The 26,964-nt window shown below is 41.3% G+C and overlaps 1 protein-coding gene across 3 annotated transcripts in view; it reads left to right on the plus strand.

Moving 5' to 3' along the window:
- The first annotated feature begins 1,622 nt into the window (after window positions 1-1,622).
- Window positions 1,623-26,964, plus strand: part of LMBRD1 (LMBR1 domain containing 1) — an 87,178-nt gene continuing 61,836 nt past the window's right edge. Inside the window, exons 1-3 of one of the 3 annotated variants that reach the window (XM_080666076.1) lie at window positions 1,623-1,953; window positions 6,567-6,743; window positions 15,313-15,373. In XM_080666076.1, coding sequence (XP_080522202.1) covers window positions 1,879-1,953; window positions 6,567-6,743; window positions 15,313-15,373 — 313 coding nt within the window. In that variant the 5' untranslated portion in view covers window positions 1,623-1,878. The remainder of the gene's footprint in view (window positions 1,954-6,566; window positions 6,744-15,312; window positions 15,374-26,964) is intronic. The other 2 variants (XR_013960476.1, XM_080666075.1) reach the window with 2 other exon arrangements.

The raw sequence follows: 26,964 nt of genomic DNA on the forward strand, positions 1-26,964 counted from the left end.
CATAAAATGTGAAGTGCTAGGGAAGATTATGATCTTTAATTCTTTGTCTTGCCCTTAACCATTAATTCTCCTTTATGTACAGAATGAAAAATGGATGTAAGAAGAATTTATTCTACAATGCTTGGACTCTTCAGCCAAATAAAATATTAATAAATGAATTGGAGTAGAAGAAAAATTGGAGGGATTTTTTCCCCCGGAATTGTTGCTGGTCTGTGGATCCCCACCTCTAACCCCAAGGAGTGATGTGAGTATAGTGAGGAAAATTGGGGTGAGATGCTCTAACCCCTAACCTAGAATAGGAAGCCTCAAAGGAGCTACTTAGATAATTTGTAATGTGGTTCTTGCAATTGAGAAATACAAAGGATTGATGCCTAATTCAGGCCTGGAAGAACTACAACCAACTATGAAGGGCAGGCTGACTCCCTCAGGGATATCAAAGATGGGCTGATTGCTTTGATGGTATGCCTGGGAAAATGCAGCTACACTGGGATTGGCTTGTGTTCCCAAAGCTTTGGTGCAAGGTTATGTCTGATCATTTCTGATAGAAAAGATTTTCGTCGTGTGGGGGAATGGAAAAACTGGCCCGGGTTAGACCTTCCCTCCAACCCAAGTGGACCTCTAGGAGAGGATTAGGAGACCTTAGATGATAGAGGCAGAAGTGAGAACCACAGTATGTCCTGCAGCTGGAGAAGGAATTCTAAATGACTACCTAGAATAGAGATGTCTCTCTTCACTTTCAGGTAACTATAGGAGACAGGTCTCCAGAGCAGTGAATATTCCACAGAAGAATCGGGTTCAAACATTTGCAGGTCCAGTGTATGATGGTACCAATTCATGTTAAAACGGTCTATTCTTTTTTTCCCCTTCCCTCCTCATTTTGTCCTTGCAGGGAGACCACTTCACTTCTTCCCTACTATCCAATTCCAGCCTGAAACAGGTCCTAGGTAGGGGATAACTTATTATGAAGAGATGGTGGGATTCACTCATGAAGTTGTGTTTTGATCACATTACAATTATGTTTGTTGAATGCAGTGGTTAAATATGTACCTACACTCCAGTGGACCCGACCAGGCAAGCCTTCCCAGGAACTATTTCCCTCTGCTTCATTATGGACCTATGGCAGTATCTGTCTTGTTCTCCTACTAATATTACAAGAACCTGCCATTTCATTATATGTTTACAAACTCAAATATCTTTGGGATATGAAGTCACCATGGAAATTCACACACATGTACAGATATAAATAGAAAGACCATAATATATCACTTAACAGTCTCCAGCAAAGAATTTCCTCAGGCCAGGCTCCAATACCAGCAAATTAGAAAGTCAATTGGGTAGCTGGTAAACTTTGTGTCTTCAGAGTCAGCCTTTCCTGGACCCGGGTGAGGAGTTCTGCTACCCACTCTGTCTCGGACACTAGGGATAAACTTCCTTTTGAGAGGAAGTGGAAACACCTAAAGTTGGCTTGCATCTCCAGATACAGCCAGTGCAGCCCTTGTGGCGTTCTCTGGCTTTTCCAGTCCATCCGTTTAGGCAGAATCAAGTAGCATTTCAAAAGCTTGCATTGCTGTCAGACGTCCTCGCTTAGACTGTCGCATCACCTCGGAAGCCGACAGCGCGGTGACGTAGAGATGACGTAGAGGTGACGTCCCGGCGTCCCGGCGCTTGTCGGCCCTGAGCGGTCCTGGCCGCTCCGCCCCCTGCCCGACCAGTCGCCAAGGGACGCTGATGGGCTGGTCTCCTAGGCAACCACTTGCTCCACCCCCTTCGTCCCTTTAACCTTTAGGGTGCGCGGGCGCCGCGTCCCTCGCACTCTCCCCCTTTCCCCTCCCTTTTCCCCACCACTTGGGCTCGCAGCCTTCCGGGCTGGAAGCGAAGATGGCGGCGGAGACTGCGGGCGCGGCCTCGGCGGAGCTGGTGATCGGCTGGTGCATTTTCGGCCTCTTACTTCTGGTAGGGGAGGCGCTTGGAGTTTTCCCAGTGTTTACATTTGTGGGAGAGAGGGAGGGGCCGGCCCTGCCGCTGGCTTCCTGGGGCGCCGTAGACACTCTTCGCCCCGTCGTGCCTTTACCTGGGACTGTGGGGTCCTGGCGGGGTTTGGGGGGCTCCTCGGAGCCGAGGATGGGGGCAGCGCTGGGGGCTGGGGGACGGGGCACTGATTCCCGGCCGCTCTCACTGTCTTTTTCCTGAAGACGTCTAATATTGCAGGTTTCCTTTCCCGAAACTCTTGCCCTCACCCCTGACTTGGGCCCTGGGGCGGTTGGAGTCTGGGGACGGAGGAGACCCTCGTGGTGGGGCGGCCTCTGGTACCTGGTGAGACGGGAGCACTGGGTGGTGGGGCAGCAGTGCCTGATCTTTGCAACTTCTGTAGGCCCTGGTGTGGTAGACTCAGAACAGGGCCTGTCTGCTTCTCTCTGCACCAGTTCCCCACCTTGGGGTTATTGAGTCGCCAACCTTCTCAACCCATTGTGCGATTCTGTCTTGGTGACTTTAGTGTTCCTTCGTTCTGACTTCAAGGTTTCACATTCCTTTCTAGGCTATTGGTAGGTGTAGAAAGAAACCTGTATGAGGCAAGCTGTAACCCTCTCTACTGCCAGAATCAGGGTGTGTATATTACCACCCATCTGAACTACCCTTCCCACCCTTCCCCATTCACACTCATTGTCTTCATTCAGCCCTGCTGTTGCTTCAGCCTCGAGGTATTTTAGCCACTTGTCATTATGAAAACAAAAACAAAAATCAAACCAAAAAATTGTTATCTTCACTTCTGGAAATCAAGGCTTTAATTGTGCTTATTAGATGCCACACTGTCTACAACCTATGTAATATGCTTTGCTAGTAAATGTTGCAACTCTACCAGAAACCCTACCAAAAAGAAAAAGAAAAAATGTGAAAACTTAAAGGTTTCTCATGCTACTTTTGCTTTGGCAGGAAATAATACTGCCTTTACACGGGAACATGCTTTACTCCTCTTGGTGAAGAAAATGGAAACCCTAAAACTTGGCTGTGGTTTCCATAGCCCATCCAGTCCTGTACTTGGGGAGTTCACTGGCTTTTCCAGACCATCGTATTCAGTAGGTTTAGAAGAAAAACAAGCAAGTAATCAGTATCAAAGTCTAGTGGGAATATCTTGGCTGTTATCAATGAATAAACATTTCACAGGTAGTAGTTTTGCTGTCAATTGTAGGAGGATGCAAACAAAAGAAATTGTGTCCTCTAAGAAAATCTGAAGATAGGTAGGAAAACAAAAATGCTTGAAACAGGTATTTTAAGTACTGAAAAACAGGTATTTTAAGTATGATTTTATAGAATAGGACTTCAGGGAATAGAGAACAATATTGGAAGAAAGTGTAATTGAGGTAGACTTTGGATAGATGAAGATGGGAAGGCATTTATGTTGATTTTACAGTAGAAACAAAATAAAATGAGAAGGGAATTAGGAATTTGAAACTGGATGTTGAAGTAGAAAAAACTTAGTAATAAGGGCCATTGTTTAATTTTCTGCAAATCTCTTTAATTCCTGGCTTATTAGATTAGAAGAGACCTGGATTCTCATGTCTGCTTCTGCATTCAGTCTTTTGAGATAAGTTTTTTTTGTTGAAGTATATAAAGAAAATGCAGTTTTAGTGATACGTAGTTGGAAGCAGAGGAGTATTTTTTAGGTAATTGTGGATGTTGTTCTTTAATATCACACCAAAACTCAGTAGTAGAAGCTTCTTAAAGGTTAGTTGAAATAAGGAATCTGAAACCCTATCAATGAACTTTTAATTCTGTTTCATTAACATCCATTGGGCCATGTTGTACTTTGAATGGGTTTTTTCACCATGCATGGTTTTATAACATGATGCATTTGTCATTTAGAAAACACTGGTTCACTGAGTTATACAGATCTCCCAAATATGGATATACGTATATTTTATTACATAATATAAAAATTTCTCATTCAGTAATATCACCACTGATCTTGTCATAAGAAATCCCAGAAGTAAGTATTGTGAAACAGTCAAGCTCAGTTTTGGATACTAGTTTTCCAAAATTCAGTAATATCACCAGTAATATCACCACTGATATTACTAAATATCTGTGATATTAGTGGTGATATTACTAAATATCTGTGTTTTCCGATGGTCTTAGGCAACCCTGCTAGCGGTTCTCATCCTGTGGGTCGCGACCCACAGGATGAGAACCGCTGCTGTAGAGCCTAAGACCATCGGAAAACACAGATATTTACATTACGATTCATTAACAGTAGCAAAATTACAGTTATGAAGTAGCAACGAAAATAATTTTAAGGTTGGGGGTCACCACAACATGAGGAAATGTATTAAAGGGTCGCGTCATTAGAAAGGTTGAGAACCACTGCTCTAAGCTGATAATCTCTATCAAGCCCTTCTATCTAGTCTCCCCAAGAGCCTCAATAATTCGGCTTATACCACCTTTCAAATTTCCCATTACTATATAAGACAGTCTCCGTTTCTTTAAAGCAAATTCTCTCTTGTTACTCAAAAGTGAGGACAGCACCTGGGAATTTGTTAGAAATGCACACATAAGACTCCGTCCTACTGAACCAGGATCTGCATTTTAACATGATCCCAGGCACTATGTGTGCTCATTAGTTTAGCCAACATCTGTTCTCATTCCTACCTCTGCCCCAGTGGTTCTCAGCCATGACTGCTCATTAAAAACAACTTGGGAGTTTTAAAAAATCCTAAAACCCAGACCAGTTAAATCAGAATCTCTTGGGAGGGGTTGGGGACTGCTCTAAACCTTTCCTTATAATTGTTAGCAAATTGTTTGTTAGGTTTTTTTTTTATGAACTTCTCTAAGATGCTATTTTACATTACATCTATATCTATAAAAGGCTAATATGTTAAGTGTCCTTCCCACTGTCTGACTGGTTGCTATGACGCCCACTGACCATAAGGGGGCAGATGCTCAATGCAGGCACTGCCTTGACGCGCACAGAGAAATGGCACCATGGACTTGGCGCCAACAAAGCAACACTTGGCTTCCCCCAAGTGGGACACAGGCCCTGTCTACCACCCTGGAGCTACAGCCCACCAAATCTCAGCTGACACTGCCATGGCACAAAATGCGGCCCACAGCCCAGCCCAGCCCACAAATGGTGGCTGTGGGCGCCAGGTAATGACGTCATGTTTTTTTGTTGCCATTCTGAAGCAGAAATAGTCGCCAGAATATGTCTGAAGAACACTTTATCGACAAGTACTACCAATACTGGTAGGAACTGCCTTCATAGCAAAAATGAGGTAACTGAGGATGCAATTATTGAACACAAGTTGTGGTGAAATGACCGTTACATGTCAATTTTGCCTATCCCTAAATTTCTCCGATGAAAAACTATCTGATGGAAAATTTACTTGATATTGTAGCAAAGGCAAAGTTTGTCCAAGTGATATGCATTTTCCAGAATACCCAGCATATTAAAAAAAAATTAATGATAAACGAAGATTCTGACAGTAAAAATTTCATGGAAAATATTCATTGTTATATCATGTTATTGTTTTTTATTAATTTATATATTATATTCATGTACATTTTACTAATTTTCTTTCATCTCTGACACTTCTATTACAGAGAAGGGTGAATAGTGATATTAAAATATTTCTTCTAATTAATTTCCTTTCAATATGCACGAATTCGTACACCAGGACACTAGTCTCATATAATTGAGTAGAGCAGAAGTCCTCAAAATGTAATCCCTGGACCAGCACAGCCTCACCCGGAAAGTTGTTACAAATGCAGATTTTCTGGCCCCACTTCAGACCATATGAATCTGAAACGCTGGGAGTGGGGCCGAGCAGCCTGTGCTTTAATAAGTATTCCAGGTGATTCCGATGTTACCTAAAGTTGGAGAATCAGGAGACTGAATTCCTCTATTCTGTTAATTAGTAGAAAGACATTGCTAACTATTAAGAGTACCTGCTTGATTAGAGATGTCAGCCTCAGTACCTCTCTGAGTGTACTTTTTCACTGGGAAGTTCCTTGCAATGCACATGTATCCATTTTCATTGTGCACTTTTTTTTTTGGCTTAATGCTCTTTAAAATTTGAGTTACAGTATAATGTGTCAGTTGCATAGTGGTTATTGGCAGTTAGTCTTTAGCTGAATGGTACTCTTGAACTGTCATAATGGGGCAGAAGTTAATTTCAATTCAAGTTATATTCTGTGATGCTCCAGTAGGATAGAACATGTAGTTACAGCTCCTTTAGGTTGGAGAGCTCTATAGGGAAAAAGTATTCAAAGCTAGTTATAACTATGACATTGTGTGAAACCATTAATTATTGTACTGTGTTCTGTGAGGATATAGGCAAATGAGCACTGTCATCATTAACTTTTACTTTGTTTGTGTGTGTCCTTGCACCTAAGTGAGGTTGTACAACATCCATGAAATAGGCTTTGAAAATAATCAATCTTAAGTTTTTTACACATCTAAAAGAACCTTTACTTGATATAAAGTTTCCCATTGGAAACAAACACATGCTAAAATCAGTTTTGGAAAATACATAGGGCAATAACAAAACATTTTTTTTTTTGTTCTATTTCAGGCTATTTTGGCGTTCTGTTGGATATATGTTCGTAAATACCAAAGTCAGCGGGAAAGTGAAGTTGTCTCCACCATAACAGCAATTTTTTCTCTGGCAATTGCACTTATCACATCAGCACTTCTACCAGTGGATATATTTTTGGTTTCCTACATGAAAAATCAGAATGGTACATTTAAGGTGATTATTATACTGTATGATTTTATTCCTTTCAAATTATTGGCAATTAAGTGTTTAAGTTTAGCAGTCCAGTGTATATTGTTGTCTCTGGAATAAATGAGAATCGAAATGCAGCATAGGCGCTGAAAATGTGAAAACTAACATGGAAGACTAGAAATAGACTATTGAGTGACATAAGACTATTAATTTGACAACCCTCCAAATTTGAAGAATGTCTTTTGTTAACCTGAAAATGTATTAATTGTAGTAGGTTTTATTTTTGTGCCTCTCATAGCTTGAAGTTTATTTGACTTGATTTGCATTAATGCACTAAATAAACAATTTAGAAGGGCTTTTGTTAGTGGCAGATCAGAATCTTAATCTTTATTTCATATTAAGTACTTTTAGTCAGTGTGGTATAGTGAAAAGACCACTAGGCTGGGAATTATAAGACCTGAGTTCTAATCTTGGGCTCTTAACTATCTGGCATGTATCTTTGGCCAAATCAGTTAACTTTTCAAAACTTCATTTATCTCCTTTTTTTCTGGGGGGGTGGGGAGGGTGGGGCAGGAAGTTGTTCCTATTTTTAAATGAAGCGTTTTGTAATGGAAGATTTCTAAGTTCCTTTTTTACTATGCAGATTATTTTCAGTTTCTTGTTAGTATAAGCTTCTATGTGGCAGGAACTGGGTCTTAATTATTGTTGTATGCCCAGTGTCTAACACATATGTAGGTACTTAAATATTTGAATGAAATATTATTCCAGTTATCTCAATAATGCATGGTTCCAAAATAAGTTCCTGAATTTGGCCAACTGGGCTTAAATAATCTGAAACTGTTTTTATGGTTAGATTTAGATATAGTTTGATTTTTGTAAAAATTACAGTTACTTTCTATAGGTATTCATTTAGCAGGTATTTAATTGAGCACTTAGTATGTGCCAAATACTGTATGAACTAACATCTGTTGAATATTTACTATGTGTCTGTCCTAAATGGTTAACATATATTAACTGCCTTTAATCTCCCAAACAACTGTATGAGGTAGCTAGTATTGTCCATGTTTTTATGCCCAAGAAAACAGGATTGGAGAGGTGATGTAATCTATCTACAGCTCCTAAGTGCTGTAGCTAGGATTTGAAGCTCTGCAGACTGGTTCCAGAGCTCTTTGTTCACTAGGATCTTTAGCTGTATCTATAGCTTAGTATTATCCCTGGTATAATTATTATTTGAAGAGGAGATTTTGAATTTTGAATATAGAATATTTGATTTGTTTAGATTTTGTGGAAATACGTTTTCATCTTGAATTTTCAAAAAAAAAAAAAAAAAAAAAGAATAGCTGTAAGTATTCTATTACAGTGTCTTTTATAGTTGGCCAGTAACTTTGGATAGTATTGCACAAAGTATATTAATCAAAGAAAATAAAAAATTGATAGTAATGTCAACAAATATTCTTTATTTTATACTATTTTATACATTGTGTAAAATTAAAATTAGTAGTTAAGATATGGTATCAAAATATTTAATGTTTTTAATTTTTTTAGATATGTTTTTATTGATTTTAGAATGAGAAGAAGGGAAAGAGAGAGAGAGAGAGAGAAACATCGATCAATTGCCTCCTGTACACATTCCCACTGGGGATAAAACCCACAACCCGGGCATGTGCCCTGACCTGGAATCCAAACAGCAACTTTTCTGTGCTCAAGATGACTGTGCCCAATCAACTGAGCCACATCAGCCAGGGCCATTTAATGTTTTGAGAGCTAAAATATATCTTATTCCCTTCCCCCAGTGATTAATCTTGTTATGGCCTATCAAGTATCAGGATTGAACTCTCTCCTAATGCTTCAATCCTACTCTCAGATGGTGGTAGTTGTATCTTGAGAACTTTGTACTTTTCATTACATCTACATATATTCATTCACTTAATATTTATTTATTAAGCTTGTACTATGTACCTGATAAATGTGAGTGCTGGAGATTAATGATTCAAACAAATGAGGCTGCTACTCTCATGGAGCTTACCTACTGTAAAACCAGACCAACAGTAAACAGCAAAACAAGCTAACTTCATAGTGATGAATTCTATGAGGAAATATAATAGATGTATGTGGGTAATTTAGATAGGAAGATTGGAAGGCCAAATTGCTTAGGTAAGCCAGATTGCTGAGGTTACTTGAGATCTAAATGAGAGAAGCTAGTCAAGTAAAGAGCCAGAGGGAGTGCCTTTAGGGAGACCAGATCAGTAGATAAAGAGGCCTTTTGCCAGGATGAGTTTGGTCTTTTGGGTGAAGTGTGGTGTTGGGGCTTGTGCTTGGTACTAGCTGAGATCAAGAGAAGGTGGGGACCAGATTACTTATCACTTTTAAGTCATGTTAATGAGTTTAGGTTTTCTTCTAACTGCAGTGTGAATTTAATGAAGATAAAAGATAAAGTGAATTGGATTGGAGTGGCGCTAGTAGAGAAAAATGATTAAAATTTGTATATATTTTGGAGATAGAACTGCTTGGATTTGCTAATGAATTAGATATGGAGGGTGAAGGAAAAACAAAATTGAAGGACTGATGCCTAGGTTTTTGTATTATGCTAAGTGAAATAAGCCAGTCAATGAAAGAAAAATACCACATGATCCCACTCATTTGGGGATAATGAAAAACATTATAAACTGATGAACAAAAAGATAGTTACAGAGGCAGTAAAGCATCAAACAGACTGTCAAATTACAGCGGTAAGGTTAGGGAGAGGTGGGGGAAATAAGAGATCAACTGAAGGACTTGTATGCATGCATATAAGAGTAACCAACGGATGCAAAACATTGGGGGGTGAGGGCATGTATGGGAGTGGGGTGGGGGTGGGGAGCAATGGTAAGATATGTAAACATATAATACCTTAATAAAAATTTGAAAAAAAAAAAAAAAAAAAGAAATAGCGAAGCCTGAAGGAAAAAACGGCATATGCATGCCTATGGGTAGGTGAATGTATAAAAAAGAGTTGTATTTAGAGTAAGTTAACTTCAAGTTCCTGTTATATATACTCAAGTGGAGGTGTCAAGTAGAGAGTTGAAACTTTAGGGAGCCTTTTGGGTTGGAGTGAAGTATTTGGAAAATCATCAGCATATAGATGTTATTTAGAGCTATGGACTGACTAGTCATTGGGGAGAGTGAGTAGTCAAGAGAAGGTGCCAACCTTTCGGACCTCACGGACCACCGGTTGGCAACCACTGGATTAGAGTGCTCATTATGTAGAGGCCAGCTGAAGGGGAAAGGCTGTAACCTAAGAGTTAGGAAGCAAATTGGAGGAGGGAGGCTATGACAATCAGAAGAATTTGTTTCAGGAAGAGAGAATGAAAGCTTTTTTGAATGATGAAAAGTGAAATGAGAGAGGTAGAAAAGTGACTGTGTTGGCTTTGGTCAATGGTAACCAAAGAGCATGAAGAATAAGTTCAATGAGGCATTGGGGTTTCAGGTTGGAGTGGGCTAAATGTGGACAGGGAGGTGAGAAGGTAGTGATAGGGAATGCTGACAAATTTTTGGTGAGTTTTGTCCTTTAGGAGAGTAGAGTCAGGCCAGGGGAGGTGTTTTTATTTGTGGTGTTTGAGTATGGATTGATCTCTTTGTTGTTTATGGAAATTAGTAGGGTTTGGGTACTTAAGTATTCCTTAGAGTTGGAGAACTTTTTGAGAGTGGAGAGGTTATTATTGTAGGTGCAGTGTCTTTGAGAGGGCAAAGGAGTTTAGGGGGGTGGTGTCTAACAGTGAAATGTTGGCTATACTAGTAAATGGTATGGGCACCTAGCAGAAGGAAGAGTTAACTATTGAATATAGGTCAAATCTAGGTGTTAGATTTGGTAGTAAGTTGAGTAAGTTCTTTTGGCTTCATATTATTTTAGAGACCTCTAAGTTAGTGTTTTTCAACCACTGACATTTTGTGCTGGATAATCCTTGTTGTTCAGGACTCTTCTGTGTGTTATAGATGTTTAGCAGATCCTTGCCTCTACCCCACTACATGCCAGTAGCTTATTGACCTCCCCCAACTCCATATCTGCAGACATTGCCAAATGTTCCATGGGAGCAAAATCACCTCTGAGTGAGAACACTGGTCTAAGATGAGGTTTTTAGGTAAAATTAAGGAGATTGAAATGTTGTTTTGGGTTGGAATAAGTGTTTCAAAATGTCACCTGAAGAATGGGAAAGGGAATTTTATATATATGACCCATTATATCTTTTTTCCTATGGTATTTATTCCCTTTTCCTTTCTTTTGAAATGTTCTTCTTTAATATTCTCTATTTAGTATTAGTTCTTGATTGTTTCACATTCCTTTGGGTCTTAAATGACTCTGAAGTTCCTTTGGTCTCCACTCTGGGAGGGGGTGATTTATAAAATGTATCAAGGGCATAGTAGTTCTCAAAATGTGGAAGAAGGAAGGTTTCATAAACTAAGTTCCTTGGACAGTACATCAAATATCTTGGATGCAAGACAGTGTATAAAAGCCAAATACACTAATAGTTTTTGAGTGATGTTGTATATTTTACACATAGTTTTCGCTTTAAAATAGTAACAGTAACTTAGTTTCTTTTTGGCACAAGATTTGGTTAAACAAAAGAGCATTGCAGAGTAAAAAACACTAAATTTCAGTGAATCTTTGGCTTTAAATTACCTTCAATCTCTCTACACTTTTTTTTTTCCTGAAGTTGGGGTCTTACTCAATTTTAAAGTTTAGCTTTAAACAGATTCTCAATGGGTATGTTAATACCTCATGGGGGTGTCTTGGAAATTGGTAGGGAGTTTGTGTAAGGGTAGATGTAATTATCCTGTTTCAAAAAAACTTCAAGTTTCAGAAATCTTTTAAAACTTCTGTTTTGATGTATAAACAATCACTAAAGAAACACAGCTGTTAGGAGCTGAAACTTTTTTTATGTACATAATTCATTTAGATACTTGAATCACGGATGAAAAAATTTGCAATCATTGCATAGAATTCTCCCTAGTGCTTTTCCATTCCTATGTGGTGAGCACTACTTACACTTTCCCTTTTTCTGTATTTGTATGGGTGTTTCTTTCAGTACTTTTTTAGACAAAGACTGTTAACACTGTTGATTGCAACTTGTTCTGCTTCTCCGTACTGAAAATTACTTCATGATGTTTAGCTATGCCATTTTATTTAGATTTAATTGTTTTTAATCTCTGTATGATATTCCATGTTATGAATGTACAGTATTACATTTTACCAGGCATGTAGATTGTCTTCAGTTTTGTTATTGTTGTTGTTTTTAATATTTTAAACAGTGTTATTCTGAATATTGTTGGGTAAAGGTCTCATGGTGAAAAATCAATAAACATTACTTGGTGCAGGCAGGAATTTACGGGGATAATTATTAGTAAGCAAACAAGTGCTTATATACTTGACATTCTGTAAAGAGGCAAGCTTTCTCAAAGTGCATACGTCTCAGCAGAGGTGCCTCTGCCTCTTCTTATAGGGCAAGTAGAAGAGTGGCTTTGCAGGTAAATAGACAGTATGGACTTGGGTTCCAAGAAGTGTGAGCTTAGATGTAAGTTGTTCATGGGGCACTAGGATATTCCAGTTGCTGAACCCTAGAAACTTTGGGCCCCTTTGTCCCATAATTGAAATTGGGTGCAGCTCCTCCTACTGTGTGGGCTACCTTGTTGCCAGGCAACCCAGTCAGAGATCTTCATGTCATTCATTGGATAGTACTACTCTTAAAACATATCTATGTACTTATAGCTGTCCTGATTTATGTGAATCTAGGTTATAGACTATCTTCTGTACTATTACTGTGTAGGAGATGGCTTTTCCTCCACATTTGCCATTATTGGATATTATTAATGTTTTAAATTTGCCACTTGGGTAAGTGAAAGGTTACTATAATAATATTTTTATGTTTCCTTAATAAAGTTTAGTAACTGGGTAAATTCTTCATTGTTGGTGTTATTAAAAAAAATTACCCATCTCTTGCTTGTGTTTTTCAGATGACTTTTAGGGTCAGCATGTCAAGCCCCCTCTCCCCCCCGCCCTGCTCCCCAGTATTTGGTATTTTGATTGGCAATATATAGTTTTATGGATTAATTAGGAGGGATTTAATATTTATAATCTTGCCCTAACCGGTTTGGCTCAGTGGATAGAGCGTTGGCCTGTGGACTGAAGGGTCCCAGGTTCAATTCCGGTCAAGGGCATGTACCTGGGTTGCGGGCACATCCCCAGTAGGGGGCGTGCAGGAGGCAGCTGATTGATGTCTCTCTCTCATCGATGTTTCTAACTCTCTATCCCTCTCTCTTCCTCTCTGTAAAAAATCAATAAAATATATTTAAAAAAATATATTTATAATCTTTTCATGTGGGAACATGTGACTTTCCATTTCTTTAGATCTTTTTAGTTGTCTAATTGTTGGTTTTCATTATATAGTTAACATAAATTTTTATTTAACCTATTCTTAAGTTTTCCTATAGTCTTAATTGCTTTTGGAAAAATACTATTTTTCATTGTGCATTGTGTGTCAAGGTTTTCCATTTGTGAGGCTAAATTTGGATTTCTTACATTTTTGTTCTTTTAGGTATTTGTCTGTACGAAATTTGTAGATGGTTCATTGTTAGAGGTGTCCATAGACTAAAAAGCAAAGAAAAACAAAAGGAAGAAACCTAAATTATTTTAGGAGAATTAAATGTGCATACCCTTCCTTTAGAGTACTTATAGTGGGATATTGGTAATGATTTGGCCTCTGAAAGTATATGGGAAAAAATTGACCTACATATACTAATTTGAGCCTTGCTACTTAATAGCAGTGACCAGTCGCGTAGACTCTCCAGGTTTAATTTTTTATATGTATAAAATTTAGGATATTCAATAAAAAGGTTTGCCATCATACCTCAATTCTAATTCATTAATGTACATATATATATTTTTTTGTCTAAAAAGATTAATTTGAATGAATTTTCTAAGTTAAATTACTAATTTACAGAAAACTTGTGTGGAATGAATTTAAAAGAGCTTAGATTGATTATTCTTTTAAGTATTTTTGCCTTTTTATTAAATTTATTGGGATAACATTGGTTAACAAAATTATACAGGTTTCAGGTGCACAATTCTACAACACATCATCTGTACACTGTATTGTGTAGATGATATGTTGTTTACCACCCTAAGTTAAGTTTCCATCCATCATCATTTATCTTTTAGGTATTTTTTAATTAAAAAATTTTTTTGGTCCTAGCCGGTTTGACTCAGTGGATAGAGCATCAGCCTGTGGACTGAAGGGTCCCAGGTTTGATTCCGGTCAAGGGCACATGTCTGGGTTGCAGGCTCAATCCCCAGTGGGGGGCGTGCAGGAGGCAGCAATCAATGATTCTCTCTCATCATTGATGTTTCTCTCTCTCTCCCCCTCTTCCTTCCTCTCTGAAATCAATAAAAATATATTTAAAAAAATTTTTTTAGAGAGAGAAGGGGAGGAGAGAGAGAAAGAATGAGAGAGAGAGAGAGAAAGTAAGAGAGAAAGAAACATTGATTTGTTCCACTTATTTATGTATTCATTGGTTGACTCTTGTATGTGCCCTGACTGTGTTCGCACCCCAACCTTGGTATATCAGGATGACACTCTAACCAACTCAGCTCCCCAGCCAGGGCATCTTTTAGGTAATCTATCTATCTATCTATCTATCTATCTATCTATCTATCTATCTATCTATCTATGGCTAATATGCAAAGTGTCCCCTTGGGAGTTTGACCAGGAGACCGGGAGTTCGATCACTCACTATGACGTTCTCTGACCACCAGGGGGCAGTGCGAACGAAGGAAGGCCTCAGCCGGCAGCCACAAAGAAGGCCCCGGCTGGCAGCTGGAAGGCCCTGATTGGTCCTGATCGCCGGCCAGGCCTAGGGACCCTACCCGTGCACAAATTTTGTACACTGGGCCTCTAGTATATAATACATATTTTACATATATATATATATATATATATATATATATATATATATATAAATAAAATATATAGATATTATATATAGATATTATATATAGATATTATATATGTAATATCTATATATTCATATGGCTTTCTAAAATACAAATCATATTTGTCACTATATAAAAATTCATAACTATTTGTCCGTGCTCTTAGGACAAAGTCCAAAATACTTAGCATGATCATGATTCACTAGTCCTTCAAACCTGTTCTTCTCCTTCACTCTACGTGCTTTCTTTTACTTTTCCAAAAGCTCTGGTGAATCTTTGTTTAGCTTTTTGCAGTTTTTTTCAAATTCTCCATGTATGTTCCTTTCTCCACTCCTCCCTACTGCCCCTCCCCACCCCCGAGAATGACCTCTCTTCCTTTAGGTCTCAGTTTAGTTATTTTGTGACACCATCCCTGAACTTCAGTCTTAGTTAGGTGCCTCCTGTTTACATGTGTTTCCCCAGAACTATGTTATCTCCTGTCTCAGCATTTACTTGTCTGTCACTGCTTGAAGGTACCAACCATACCTGTTTGAGTTGATACATTTATGAGTGATATTCTGTCATGGTAAAAGTTAATTATAACTGTTAAACAAATGTTTCATTAATATTTCTGTTTCCCTTTTGTCCTAGGACTGGGCTAATGCTAATGTCAGCAGACAGATTGAGGACACTGTTTTATATGGTTACTATAGTAAGTATCTTTCAGTTTTATTTCCTATATCTGGGCTACTAACCAAAGTACAGAATAAACCTACATATAAACTTTTATTTTGACATCACATTTGAGATTACTGTTTGACAGCTGGAATAAGTAATGTAGCATCCATTCTTATAATCTTGAAACTTCTTTTACCTGCTTTGCTATAGGTTCACTTGCAGCACTTCTTCGAGGAGGTTCAGTCAAATTACTTTAAATCTCAGGTCTCTTCCTTTGTTACCACAAACAGTGTCACACTTACACTCTTGATTTAAAAGTTCTCAGTTTCCTGGCAATTTAAAAAAATATTGACACTAGTAGAGTGTTCTCTCTGGGGAATTTGTAGCATCAACTTTACTGAGCCAGTTTAATCCAGGGGATTATGGTTATTGGTCCTTTTCTCCCTCACTTCCTTCCTCTTCCTTCTCTAATTTTGGATTATAAAAGCTTTATAATAGCCATCTAAATGTTTGCAAATTTTTTTCTTTTAATAAACATTAGACTCCACTGGAGCTTTTATAAAAATTTATAAGTACTGAGTTAGGAAAGGTATGTTGTTTTTTTTTAGCACTAAATCAAGATGTTGAATAAGATTTCAGTAGTACACTAAATTGGATACTGAAAAAACATCTGTAGAAGTTTCTGTAAAAGATTTTATTGGATCTTAACTAGTTAACTGCCACACGTCCAAAACAGAAACCATCCCCACACCCCACGATATTTTCAATTTAATTTAAAAAATCAATTTACAATCCTTTCTAATAAAGAGGGAATATGCTAATTAACCCTCATGCCGTCGCAAAGATGGCGGTGCCCACAGCCAATAAGGAGGGAATATGCTAATTGACTGCCCCGCCCTCAAAGATGGCGCTGTCCACAGCCACAAGATGGTGGCGCCCAGTCCTCTCAGCTCCACTGGGGTGCCTGCCTCTGTAGTCCCCCAGTCCCCTCAGCTCCCCAGCTGCCCAGGGCCGGCCCAAGGTGCAGGCAAGCCTCGGGCCACCAGGGCTGCCCGAAGCTCAGGTAACCAGGGCCGGCTAAGGATTGTGCTTCCAGCAGTGGCAGCAGCAGAGGTGTGATGGGGGTGTCGCCTTCCCCTGATCGCCAGGTCACCTCCCGCCCCTGAGGGCTCCTGGACTGTGAGAGAGGGCAGGCCCGGCTGAGGGACCCCTCACCCCCTGCTCCAGCGCATGAATTTTCATGCACTGGGTCTCTAGTGAATATTACAAAAATATATTACTCACAATTTGGCTGTTCTTGAATATTTTCAGTTGAAAATTCTCATGAAAAATGATTTTTTAAAGCATCTATAGACACTTATGGCGTACAAAGGATTAATTTATCTGCTTTGGCTCTAACCTTTGCCTTTTCCCTTGATTTAAAATCTATAGGACCCATGAAATTCTATTCTTTTGGTACAGATTTTAGAAATGTTTTTATTGTATTTTAATATAGAATTTATTTTTCTGATGAATACATTAAATATATATGATAAAATTTAAATTTGACCTGTTAAAACTTGAAAAGGTGCTTTAATACAAATTTATTGGAAGGACATAAATTGCATCTTCAAAAACAATTTTGGGGGAAGGACCAGTCTCCTATGTGACATCAAAGTGTATTTATGCTGTAGAGCATGTGACAAGATAAGCCAATTTTTATCTCAGTGTATTCAGGTTCATAAAGCATATCTTATTGAATCTAGAGGCTTAGCCAAGGTTACAAAGACTTCTCATAAATACTTCTAAACTGGAATGTTAATTCATGCAGCCTTGTTGGTTTCATGGAGAGAATTAAGCCTATAGGAAATTATTTTATTGAGTGTTTTTTTCAGTCCTCCTAAAGATAGTGTGCCCCTAGTACAATCTTAAATGCATGGGAGCTAAGTTAATCTTTATACACAGTAGATGACTTAGGGATTTGGGTTTGATTCTCTGTAGAACTTGGGATAACTACCTTGGGATACGATAGATGAGACACTGATCTAGGAAAGAAATTTGAATAGAAGATTTCTTGAAGACCATAGAGTCAGCAGGAAGATTTAATTCGATAATATTTCGAGATGTTAAAGATCAACTTATTAGTGAGTGGCATAGTCCAAAGTGGATATTATTGCCTAAGCTGGAGCTGCTTGTCATTAAATGAGCTACGTTTTAATCAATAGTGCTAAGGATGTTACCTGTGGGAATGCTTAGCAGCACTGAACCCCCAAGGCAATTTCAAAAATCATCTAGGGACCTTTTAAACAATACTAGTGCTAGATTACATCCAGAGAGATTCATTAATATCCCCGCTGTTCTTATAAAAATATGTATATATTGGAAAGATGTCAGGCTCCAGATGGGTGCATTCAAGTTTCCCGAAAATTCTAATTTTCTCTTGTAAATTCAGGTTTAGCATTGGCAAAAAGTACTCTCACTTATTTTCTTTGAAGTGACAGGCTCACTTTATTCATCTTTTAGAAAGGTGGCCCAGTATTCAAGTCTGGATAACCGTTGCTTATCTGTCTGTTCTTTTTTCAAGTAAAAATTGTGTTTAAAAAAAAAAGACTAGTAATTCACAACTGAAACTGCACAAGTGCTTCTCATAAGTATGCTTTCTGTGGAGTTCTCTTCACCCGTAAAGTTAAAGAGTTGGTACTCGCCCTAACTGGTTTGGCTCAGTGGATAGAGCATCGACCTACGGACCGAAGGGTCCCAAGTTCGATTCCGGTCAAGGGCATGTACCTTGGTTGCGGGCACATCCCCAGTATGTGCAGGAGGCAGCTGATCTATGTTTCTCTCTCATTGATGTTTCTAACTCTCTATCCCTCTCCCTTCCTCTCTGTAAAAAATCAGTAAAATATATTTAAAAAAAAGAGTTGTGTACTCAAAGGTGGACATCTAATAGAATTATTACTACTTCAGAGGGACTTTTCCTGAATAAAAGTGATCCTGCTGGTGAATACTTCGTGGTGAAGAATACAATAGCTGCTAGTGGAAAGGCAAGCTATATCTTAATGTTATTATGAAAATAATTTTCATGTTGTGAATACCCTGAAAGGGTCTCTGCTAATCCAAGGTCTGGAAACTACATTTTTTGAGAACCTTTTTTTAAAATATGTTTTTATTGATTTCAGAGAGAGGAAGGGAGGAAAGAGAGATAGATACATCAGTGATGAGAGAATCCTCAACCGGCTGCCTCTTGCACACCCCACACTGGGAATGGAGCCCACAACCCAGGCATGTGCCCTGACCTGGAATTGAACCATGACCTCCTGGTTCATGGGTCGACGCTCAACCACTGAGCCAACTATGACCTGCAGGTTCATAGGTCAGCACTTAACCACTGAGCCACATGGTCAGCACTTAATCACTGAGCCACACAGGCCAGGCTCTGAGTTCTATTTTTGTTTCAAAATTATTCTAACCTTTAGATTCTTACCTTTTATTGTAACATCATATATATTTACTTTATTCTAACGTTTTCTCTAACCATTTTTAGTTTTAATTCTTTCACCATCTTTCTTTTAATTGCTTTTAAGTGAATTTTTCTTTTAACTAATATTTTTTCCTAACTTCTTACTTTGATTTTGCTTGAATGCAGGGGTTGTAGAAATGAGGAGGACCCAAACCATAAGTGGGAATTATTCAAGGCTGTTGTGTTCAGTTCTTCTGTAGTTGTCCTATTACTTCCTCCTAGACACTCTTTCTCCTCTTGACACCAATTCTAGGGCTATTAATTCTTGTGTAGATAACATATAGAATCACATAGTAAGTATTGTTTTCTTTTTGGCCTTTTTAGTCCTCAGCATTATATCTGAAATTCCTCTTGTGTTGTTGCAGGTGAAAGTTAGTTCTCATTGCTGTATAATATCTCATTGTACTAAAACATACCATGGTTTGTTTATCCATTTTAATATTGATGATCAATTGGGTTGTTCACTTTACTGCATTGTTTTCCATTGTATGGATACTCTTATTCAAACAATCCCAGATTATTATGTGTTTAAGTTCTTACTTTTTTCTATTAAATAATTATTCAGTGAAAATAGGAGTGTGTGGCAAAGTGAATGCATATTTATTTCTATGCCAGGCCTTTTGAGCATCCAAGTTTCTCCTCACTCCCTATTGGCTGATTGATCAAAAGTTGTACCTGAAGTCTTTACTATGTATTTTGAATTTAAGGTTTACAACCTCCTATGTTTAATTTGAGAAGTTAAAGGCATTTAACTTCTCGGTGATTTCTCCACCTGTGAAATGGCAATCGCGTAGTACCTACTTTATAGTGTATTAAGAGTGTGACCATTTTTGTCTCTTTTTTGTCATTGAATGAACAGGCAGTACTAGTTGATTATTAAGGCAAGTAGGATTGCTGCTACACAGTAAAGAAAAGGAGGAGTGTATCTTGAAACCAGGGGATTGATTCTCATGATTACCATGTTTAGTGGCAAAAAATTGAGATCTATTACACTCCTCACAGGCAGGACCACCAAGGGCTCAGGATAGCTCAGGAGGAGTGTTTGGATTCCCCCATTTCTTGTACCAAATTCTATTTCAGGAATTATTCTTGGCTGCTATTAACAAATTGGAAATACATGGCTTAAATAGTATAGTGGTTTTTTAGTTTCACTTAAAATAAGTCTGGAGATGGGCTATCCAGGACTGGTATGGCAGCATCATGGCATCATGAGGATCCTAAGCTCATTTCTCCTCAGCTTTCTATCCTTAGTACACGCTTTCCATCTTAAGGTCACCACAGAATCCAAAAAGGTGTATGGAGTTTAAATTGTCATGTATCCATTTCAGGCAGGTTGCAGGAAGAAGGGGGAAGGACCAAAAGGGGAATGCCAACTGAAAGGAAAATGGGTATTGGATATGCCCTTTAGCAATCTTGACGCCGTGTTTCTTCAGCTGAGTAAATAGGATAATTTTAGAAGGCTTTTAGTGTTCCCAAAATATCTTTATACTTTGACCCTCTAAAACAAGAAGCTTTGTAATAATTAATTATCCTATCACAATATTGACTAAGTTATTCTTTGTCTCTGTTTTCATTGGTAGTTGGAAGGAATAAAGAGTGTGTGAAAAGTCAAAAGCCTAATTTATCCAAGTTAATTTTCATGTGAGTTATAATTTAATGATAAACAGTTCTTAAAAAGGTAGGTTGTTTGTTTTGTGTACATTTAAAAAGTCACAAGAATTACCATGCATTCTTTGCCACAGTTTTTGTCCATGGCTCTCTGTTCACTTGTTTAGGCTAGTTCTTGAAAAGTTGTTTTGAAGAAGAACTTGTTTTATGAGTTTAATTTGTGGGTTTTTTAAGAGAATTTTCATAAGAGTTTATTTAAGCCAAACTGACCACATATCCTGGGAGCCAGAGCTCAAATGCTCCCATGAGTTTAAATTTTGCCAATGTCTAGTGGACATGAGGTTTTAAATTTTTTTCTTAATGTGTTTTCTTTGATGTTAGTGGAACTATTAAACCAAATAGTCTGTTTATCTTTTACTTGCTAGTAGCAATCTTTTAATAAAAACATTTACAAGTAAGCATACTTTATAAAGATTTCAGAATATGAGTGTCATCACTGTTGGAGTTAAGAATAATTTTCCTTGGAAAATATCTATTAGTTTGAAGTAGAACTTGAAAAGAAGCACTTTCTATGTTTCATGATAGTGTGTAGCAGCACTTTTTTCACTTACAGATATATAAGCCCAACTTGACATTAGAACTGATCTGAAACATGCAAAAATGTTAACTTAATATTGTCTTTACAGTATAATATTTACCAGTTAAAGGATTAAAGACAGAAGACTTTAAAAGGACACTTAGGAAGAATAGTCATATATCCAGAATATAGCTTAGAATGTGGTGTCAGGGAAACAAAGATTTAGAGCAGTTGTTCCACACCTATTTTGAGTCACAGACTACTGAGGGGATAATATAGTCTCTTAGAATAGTGTGTGTTCCCCATGTCCTCCAGTGTTGATTTCTAGAAATCATCTTTTTCTGACTATTTGCTCATAATACACTAGTGCCCCGGTGCATGGATTCATGCACATTGAAAGGAAATTAATTAGAAGGTGGTCAGTGGGGTGGGACTGGGCAAGAGGGCCAGACATGCCCTGGAGCCAACCTCCTGTGGTCCTTCCCTGGCAGGCTGCACCTGGGGTGACACCACGGCTCGAAGGGTGTCTGAGGAGTGAGCAGGGTCCCTCCAGCAGGTGGGGTCCCTCGGCCTGGCCCAGGGATTGGGCTGAAACCAGCTCTCCGACATCCCCGAGGGGTCCCAGATTGCGAGAGGGCAGTTCTCAAGTGACGCACCCTGGAATCAAGCTCTCTCCTCTCTGGTTCCAGGATGTGTTACCTGAGAACCACCACTGCCAAGTCACCACAGCTTGGCAGCTCCTGCATTGATCATTTGCCCCCTGGTAGTCAGTGTGTGTCATACCTGCTGGCTGGTTGGATGGTCAGACGGTTGCTTAGCCTTTTATATATATAGATTCTCATGTCTCTTTACAGTCAGCAGCTATCCAACCACTTTTATGACTTGTGTCATGACAGATTAGTTTTGCCAGTTTTAGAACTTTAAGTTCAGTCACAGAAATTGTATTCTGGTGTCTAGTCTTGTTTTATTTAGTACGAGGGGCCCACTGCACGAATTCGTGCACCTTGAAAGGAACTGTGGTCTGCGAGGCTGCAGTGGGCATGGGGGCGGGTCTCAGCCCATCCTCTGCACCCCTGCCCAGCCCCTCCCGCCACCTCCCCCCGTCCCCTCTCTGCCGGCAGCCTTGCTCCTGCTGCCACTATTCCCACTTGCTGATTGCGCCGGTCCCACTTGCACTCACTGATGGTGCAGAGTGATTGAGGCCAGCACTAGCATCGGGTGCGAGTGATAGCTGCTGCCCCAATCACCCCTCAGGAGCAGTGGGAGGTGGAGAAGCCCTGAGGGGTGATCAGGGCTGACAGCCACCGCTCGCACCCACTGACGGTGCTGAGCAATCAGGGCCAGCGTCGGGCACCAGTAGCAGGTTCAAGCAGTGGCTCCAGCGCCGGCAGTGGGTGCGAGCATGGCCAGCGCCAGCAGCAGGTGCAAGCGCCGGGTGGGATCATGGCACGCGGGAGCAAAAAGTTTTCACTAACCACCAGAGGCTCGCCCCGATGACACTGACTGGCACCCCGCCTTGGTCTGGTGTGCCTGCTCCACCATCCCGCCACGGCTGATGCCCACCCTGTCCCATGCTCTGCCACCTGCTGCTGACGCCTGCCATGTTCCGTGCGCGCCCCCTGGTGGTCAGCGCTCATCATAGCGACTGGTTGTTCGGTTGTTCTGCTATTCGGTATGTTTGCATATTAGGGTTTAATATATATAGATAGATAAGGTCTGTAAGATTCTTCCTTATTTCATGTATCTAACTTCTTTTTTATTGCTGCATAATAGTCTTTTGTGTGAATATACACTCAGATTGCTTATCTATTCATCTGTTTGTTAGGTTTTGGCTGGTGAGTGCGCTGTGAAAGAATTCACAGCTGAGAGAAGAGGTAGATGCAGAGAGAGAGGGAGTTTATTTTACTTTCCAAGAGAGGAAAGGATTGGTGCATTACTAATCAATACAGGAGAAAGAAACAAAAGGCACTGCCCCTTTTAAAGAGGAATGGCTGCTGTTGCTAGGTGAATAGGAAGGAAGAATTTTGGACTGAAATGTTTTTCAGGAGACAGTCAAAGCAGATGTTCTTGGGAAGTGTTTTATTATTATTTTTTCCAAACAAAAGTACTTAAAACGAAATTTATGAAGAGTTCAAAAGGGGCCTTTTTGAAGGAGAGGGGAGAAGGGAACTTTCTACTATCTAGAGACTCCTTGGTGAGCCCGGCTTCTGGCTGAGCGGCACTCCCCCTGAGGGAGCACACTGACCACCAGGGGGCAGCTTCTTTGTTGAGCGTCTGCCTCCTGGTGGTCAATGTGCATCATAATGACCGGTCATTTAGTCATTCAGTCGATTTGCATATTAGGGTTTTATTATATAAATAGAGGCCCGGTGCATGAAATTCGTGCAAGGGGGTGTGTGTGTCCCTCAGCCCCGCCTGCATCCTCTCCAATCTGGGACCCCTCGAGGAATGTCCAACTGCCCGGTAGGATTGGGCCTAAACGGGCAGTTGGACAGCCCTCTCGCAATCCAAGACTGCTGGCTCCCAACCACTCGCCTGCCTGCCTTCCTGATTGCCCCTAACTGCTTCTGTCTGCGAGCCTGATCACCCCTTAACCCAGGGGTGGGCAAACTTTTTGACTTGAGGGCCACAATGGGTTCTTAAACTGGACCGGAGGGCCGGAACAAAAGCATGGATGGAGTGTTTGTGTGAACTAATATAAATTCAAAGTAAAGGAGCGGAAGGGAGAGCAAGAGAACCCTCCGCTCTTTCGGCTCCGCGGGCTGGATACAACAGCCGAACGGGCTGGATCCAGCCCGTGGGCCGTAGTTTGCCCACGGCTGCCCTAACCACTCCCCTGCCAGCCTAATTGATGCCTAACTGCTCCCCTGCCAGCCTGTTTTCCGCTAACTGCCCTCCCCTGCAGGCCTGATCACCCTTAACTGCCCTCCCCTGCATGGCTAGGTCCCCCACAACTGCCCTCCAGGCCCGGTCGCCCCCAACTTCCCTCCTCTGCTGGCCTGATCACCCCTAACTGCCCTCCCTTGCAGGCCTGGTTCCTCCCAACTGCTCTCCCCTGCTGGCCTGATTGCCCACAACTGCCCTCCCTTGCAGGCCTGGTCCCTCCCAGCTTCCCTCCCCTGCTTGCCGTCTTGTGGTGGCCATCTTGTGTCCATATGGGGGCAACCATCTTTGACCACATGGGGGCAGCCATCTTGTGTGTTGGAGTGATGGTCAATCTGCATATTACTCTTTTATTAGATAGGATAGAGGCCTGGTGCATGGGTGGGGGCCAGCTGGTTTGCCCTGAAGGGTGTTCCGGATCAGGGTGGGAGTTCCCTTGGGGTGTGGGGTGGCCTGGGCGAGGGGCCTGTGGTAGTTTGCAGGCCAGCCACACCCCCTGGTGACCCAAGTGGAGGCCCTGGTATCTGGGGTTTATTTATCTTCTACAATTGAAACTTTGTAGCCTTAAGCGGAGGCCTGGGCCAGCCAGGGGGTGCGGGAAGCTTGGCTTCCTCCATCGCTGGGGGCAACTCAAACCTCCTGCTCTCTCCAGCTCCGTGGCTGCCGCCATTTTGGGGGGGATTTATTTTTCTTCTATAATTGAAACTTTGTAGCCTTGAGCGGAGGCCAGGGCCCGCCAGAGTGGGCGAGAAGCTTGGTTTCCTCCATTGCCGGGTAAACCCAAACCTCCTGCTCGCTCCATGGCCGCAGCCATCTTGGTTGGGTTAATTTGCATATTTGCTCCTGATTGGCTGGTGGGCATGGCTTGTGTGCGTAGTGGAGGTAGGGTCAATTTGCATGTTTCTCTTTTATTAGTGTAGACTAGAGGCTCGGTGCATGAAATTCATGCACTCCTGGGGCGGGGGTGTCCCTCAGCCTGGACTTCACCCTCTTGCAGTCTGGGAGCCCTTGGGGGATGTCCAGCTGCCATGGAGCAGGAAGAGGCTTCTGCCACTGCACTGACCAGTTGTGAGCCTGGCTTCTGGCTGAGTGGCACTCCCCCTGTGGGAGCGCACCAACCACCAAGGGGCAGCTCCTTTATTTAGTGTCTGTCCCCTGATGGTCAGTGTGTGTCATAGCTACCGGTCATTCTGTGGTTTGGTGGATTTGCATATTACCCTTTTATTATATAGGATAGTAGGATACAATTTTATACCTTGTTATACTTATTGAATATGATAGTAACTTATGCAGTTATAAGATCATTTATCCCACAAGTTCTGGAATACTAGGAATATTTATGAATATTAGGCACTATGGCTGGCTAAAGGGCAAGGTCACCAAGTACTAGAGACAAGTGACATACTGACCTTGAATCCTAATTTTAATGCATCTTTTTATCAAAGCTTTTGGCATGTGGCAATCATCTCACAAACTCTGCTATGCTAATTCAGGATTTTTCCTATCCTATCTAATAAAAGAGTAATATGGAAATTGACCGTCACTCCAACACATAAGATGGCCACCCCCTTGTGGTCAAAGATGGCTGCCCCCATGTGGACACAAGATGGCCGCCACAACATGGCCAGCAGGGGAGGGCAGTTGGGATGGACCAGGCCTGCAAGGGAGGGCAATTGGGAGCGATCAGGCCTGCAGAGGAGGGCAGTTGGGGGCGACCAGGGCTGCAGGGGAGGACAGTTGCGGGGGACCCAGGCCTGCAGGGGAGGACAGTTGGTGGGGGGGCCAGCTCTGTAGGGGAGGGCAGTTGGGGGGGGACCATGCTTGCAAGGGAGGGAAGTTGGGGGCAACCAGGCCTGCAGGGAAGGGCTGTTGGGGGTGACCAGGCCACCAGGGGAGAGCAGTTAGGCATCAATCAGGGTGGCAGGGAGTGGTTAGGGGGTGATCAGGCTGGCAGGCAGAAGTGGTTAAGGGCAATCAGGCAGGCAGGAAGGCAGGTGAGCGGTTGGGAGCCAGCAGTCCTGGATCGTGAGAGGCATGTCTGATTGCCCGTTTAGGCCCGATCCCACTGGTGGGATCGGGCCTAAATGGGCAGGTGGACATTCCTCGAGGGGTCCCAGATTAGAGAGGATGCAGGCTGGGCTGAAGGACACCCCACCCCCCCGTGCATGAATTTCGTGCACCGGGCCTCTAGTTTTATATAAATTTCTTATTTTAATCATAATAGTGGTATGGTATTTAGAGTGACTTATTGTCCTGTTTCTTTTATGTTTAATTTCTTAAAGCTTTTTAGAATACTTATTTTGTTTATGCTTTTGAATATATGTTTATTTCTATTGGCTCTTAGATTTGTAATAGAAATGTTAATACTAACTACTTTCTGATCTGTAGTAGAAATACCAATATTCATTACCCTTAATTTACTGTCTTTATTAGTTTTTCCCTCTGCCTGGCCTGCACCCTCTTCAATCTGGGACCCCTCGGGGGGATGTCCGACTGCTGGTTTAGGCCCGATCCCGTGGCAGTCGGACATCCCTCTCCCAATCCGGGACTGCTGGCTCTTAACCGCACGCCTGCCTGCCTGCCTGATTGCCCCTAACCGCTTCTGCCTGCCAACCTTATTTCCCCCTAACCGCTCCCCTGCCAGCCTGATGGATGTCTAACTGCTCCCCTGTAGGCCTGATTGCCCCAGCTGCCCTCCCCTGCTGGCCTGATTGCCCACAACTGCCCTCCCCTGCCCGCCTGCTCGCCCACAACTGCCCTCCCCTGCCAGCCTGATCACTTCCAACAGCCCTCCCCTGCCTCCACAACTGCCCTCCCCTGCCACAACCCACCTCTCCACTGGGCCCTGCCTCCACTGTGTGCGCGGCCATCTCTTGAGGCCATCTTGTGACGACGTTAGGGTGTGATGCATGAGGGCATGACGACCACCTAGGCCAGCCGTGGGCAAACTACAGCCCATGGGCCAGATCCGGCTGTTCTATCCGGTTCTCTTGCTCTCCCCTCCGCTCCTTTACTTTGAGTTTATATTAGTTCACACAAACACTCCATCCGTGCTTTT

The sequence above is a fragment of the Plecotus auritus genome (genome assembly GCF_963455305.1).
Source record: "Plecotus auritus genome assembly, chromosome: 4".
NCBI lineage: Eukaryota > Metazoa > Chordata > Mammalia > Chiroptera > Vespertilionidae > Plecotus > Plecotus auritus.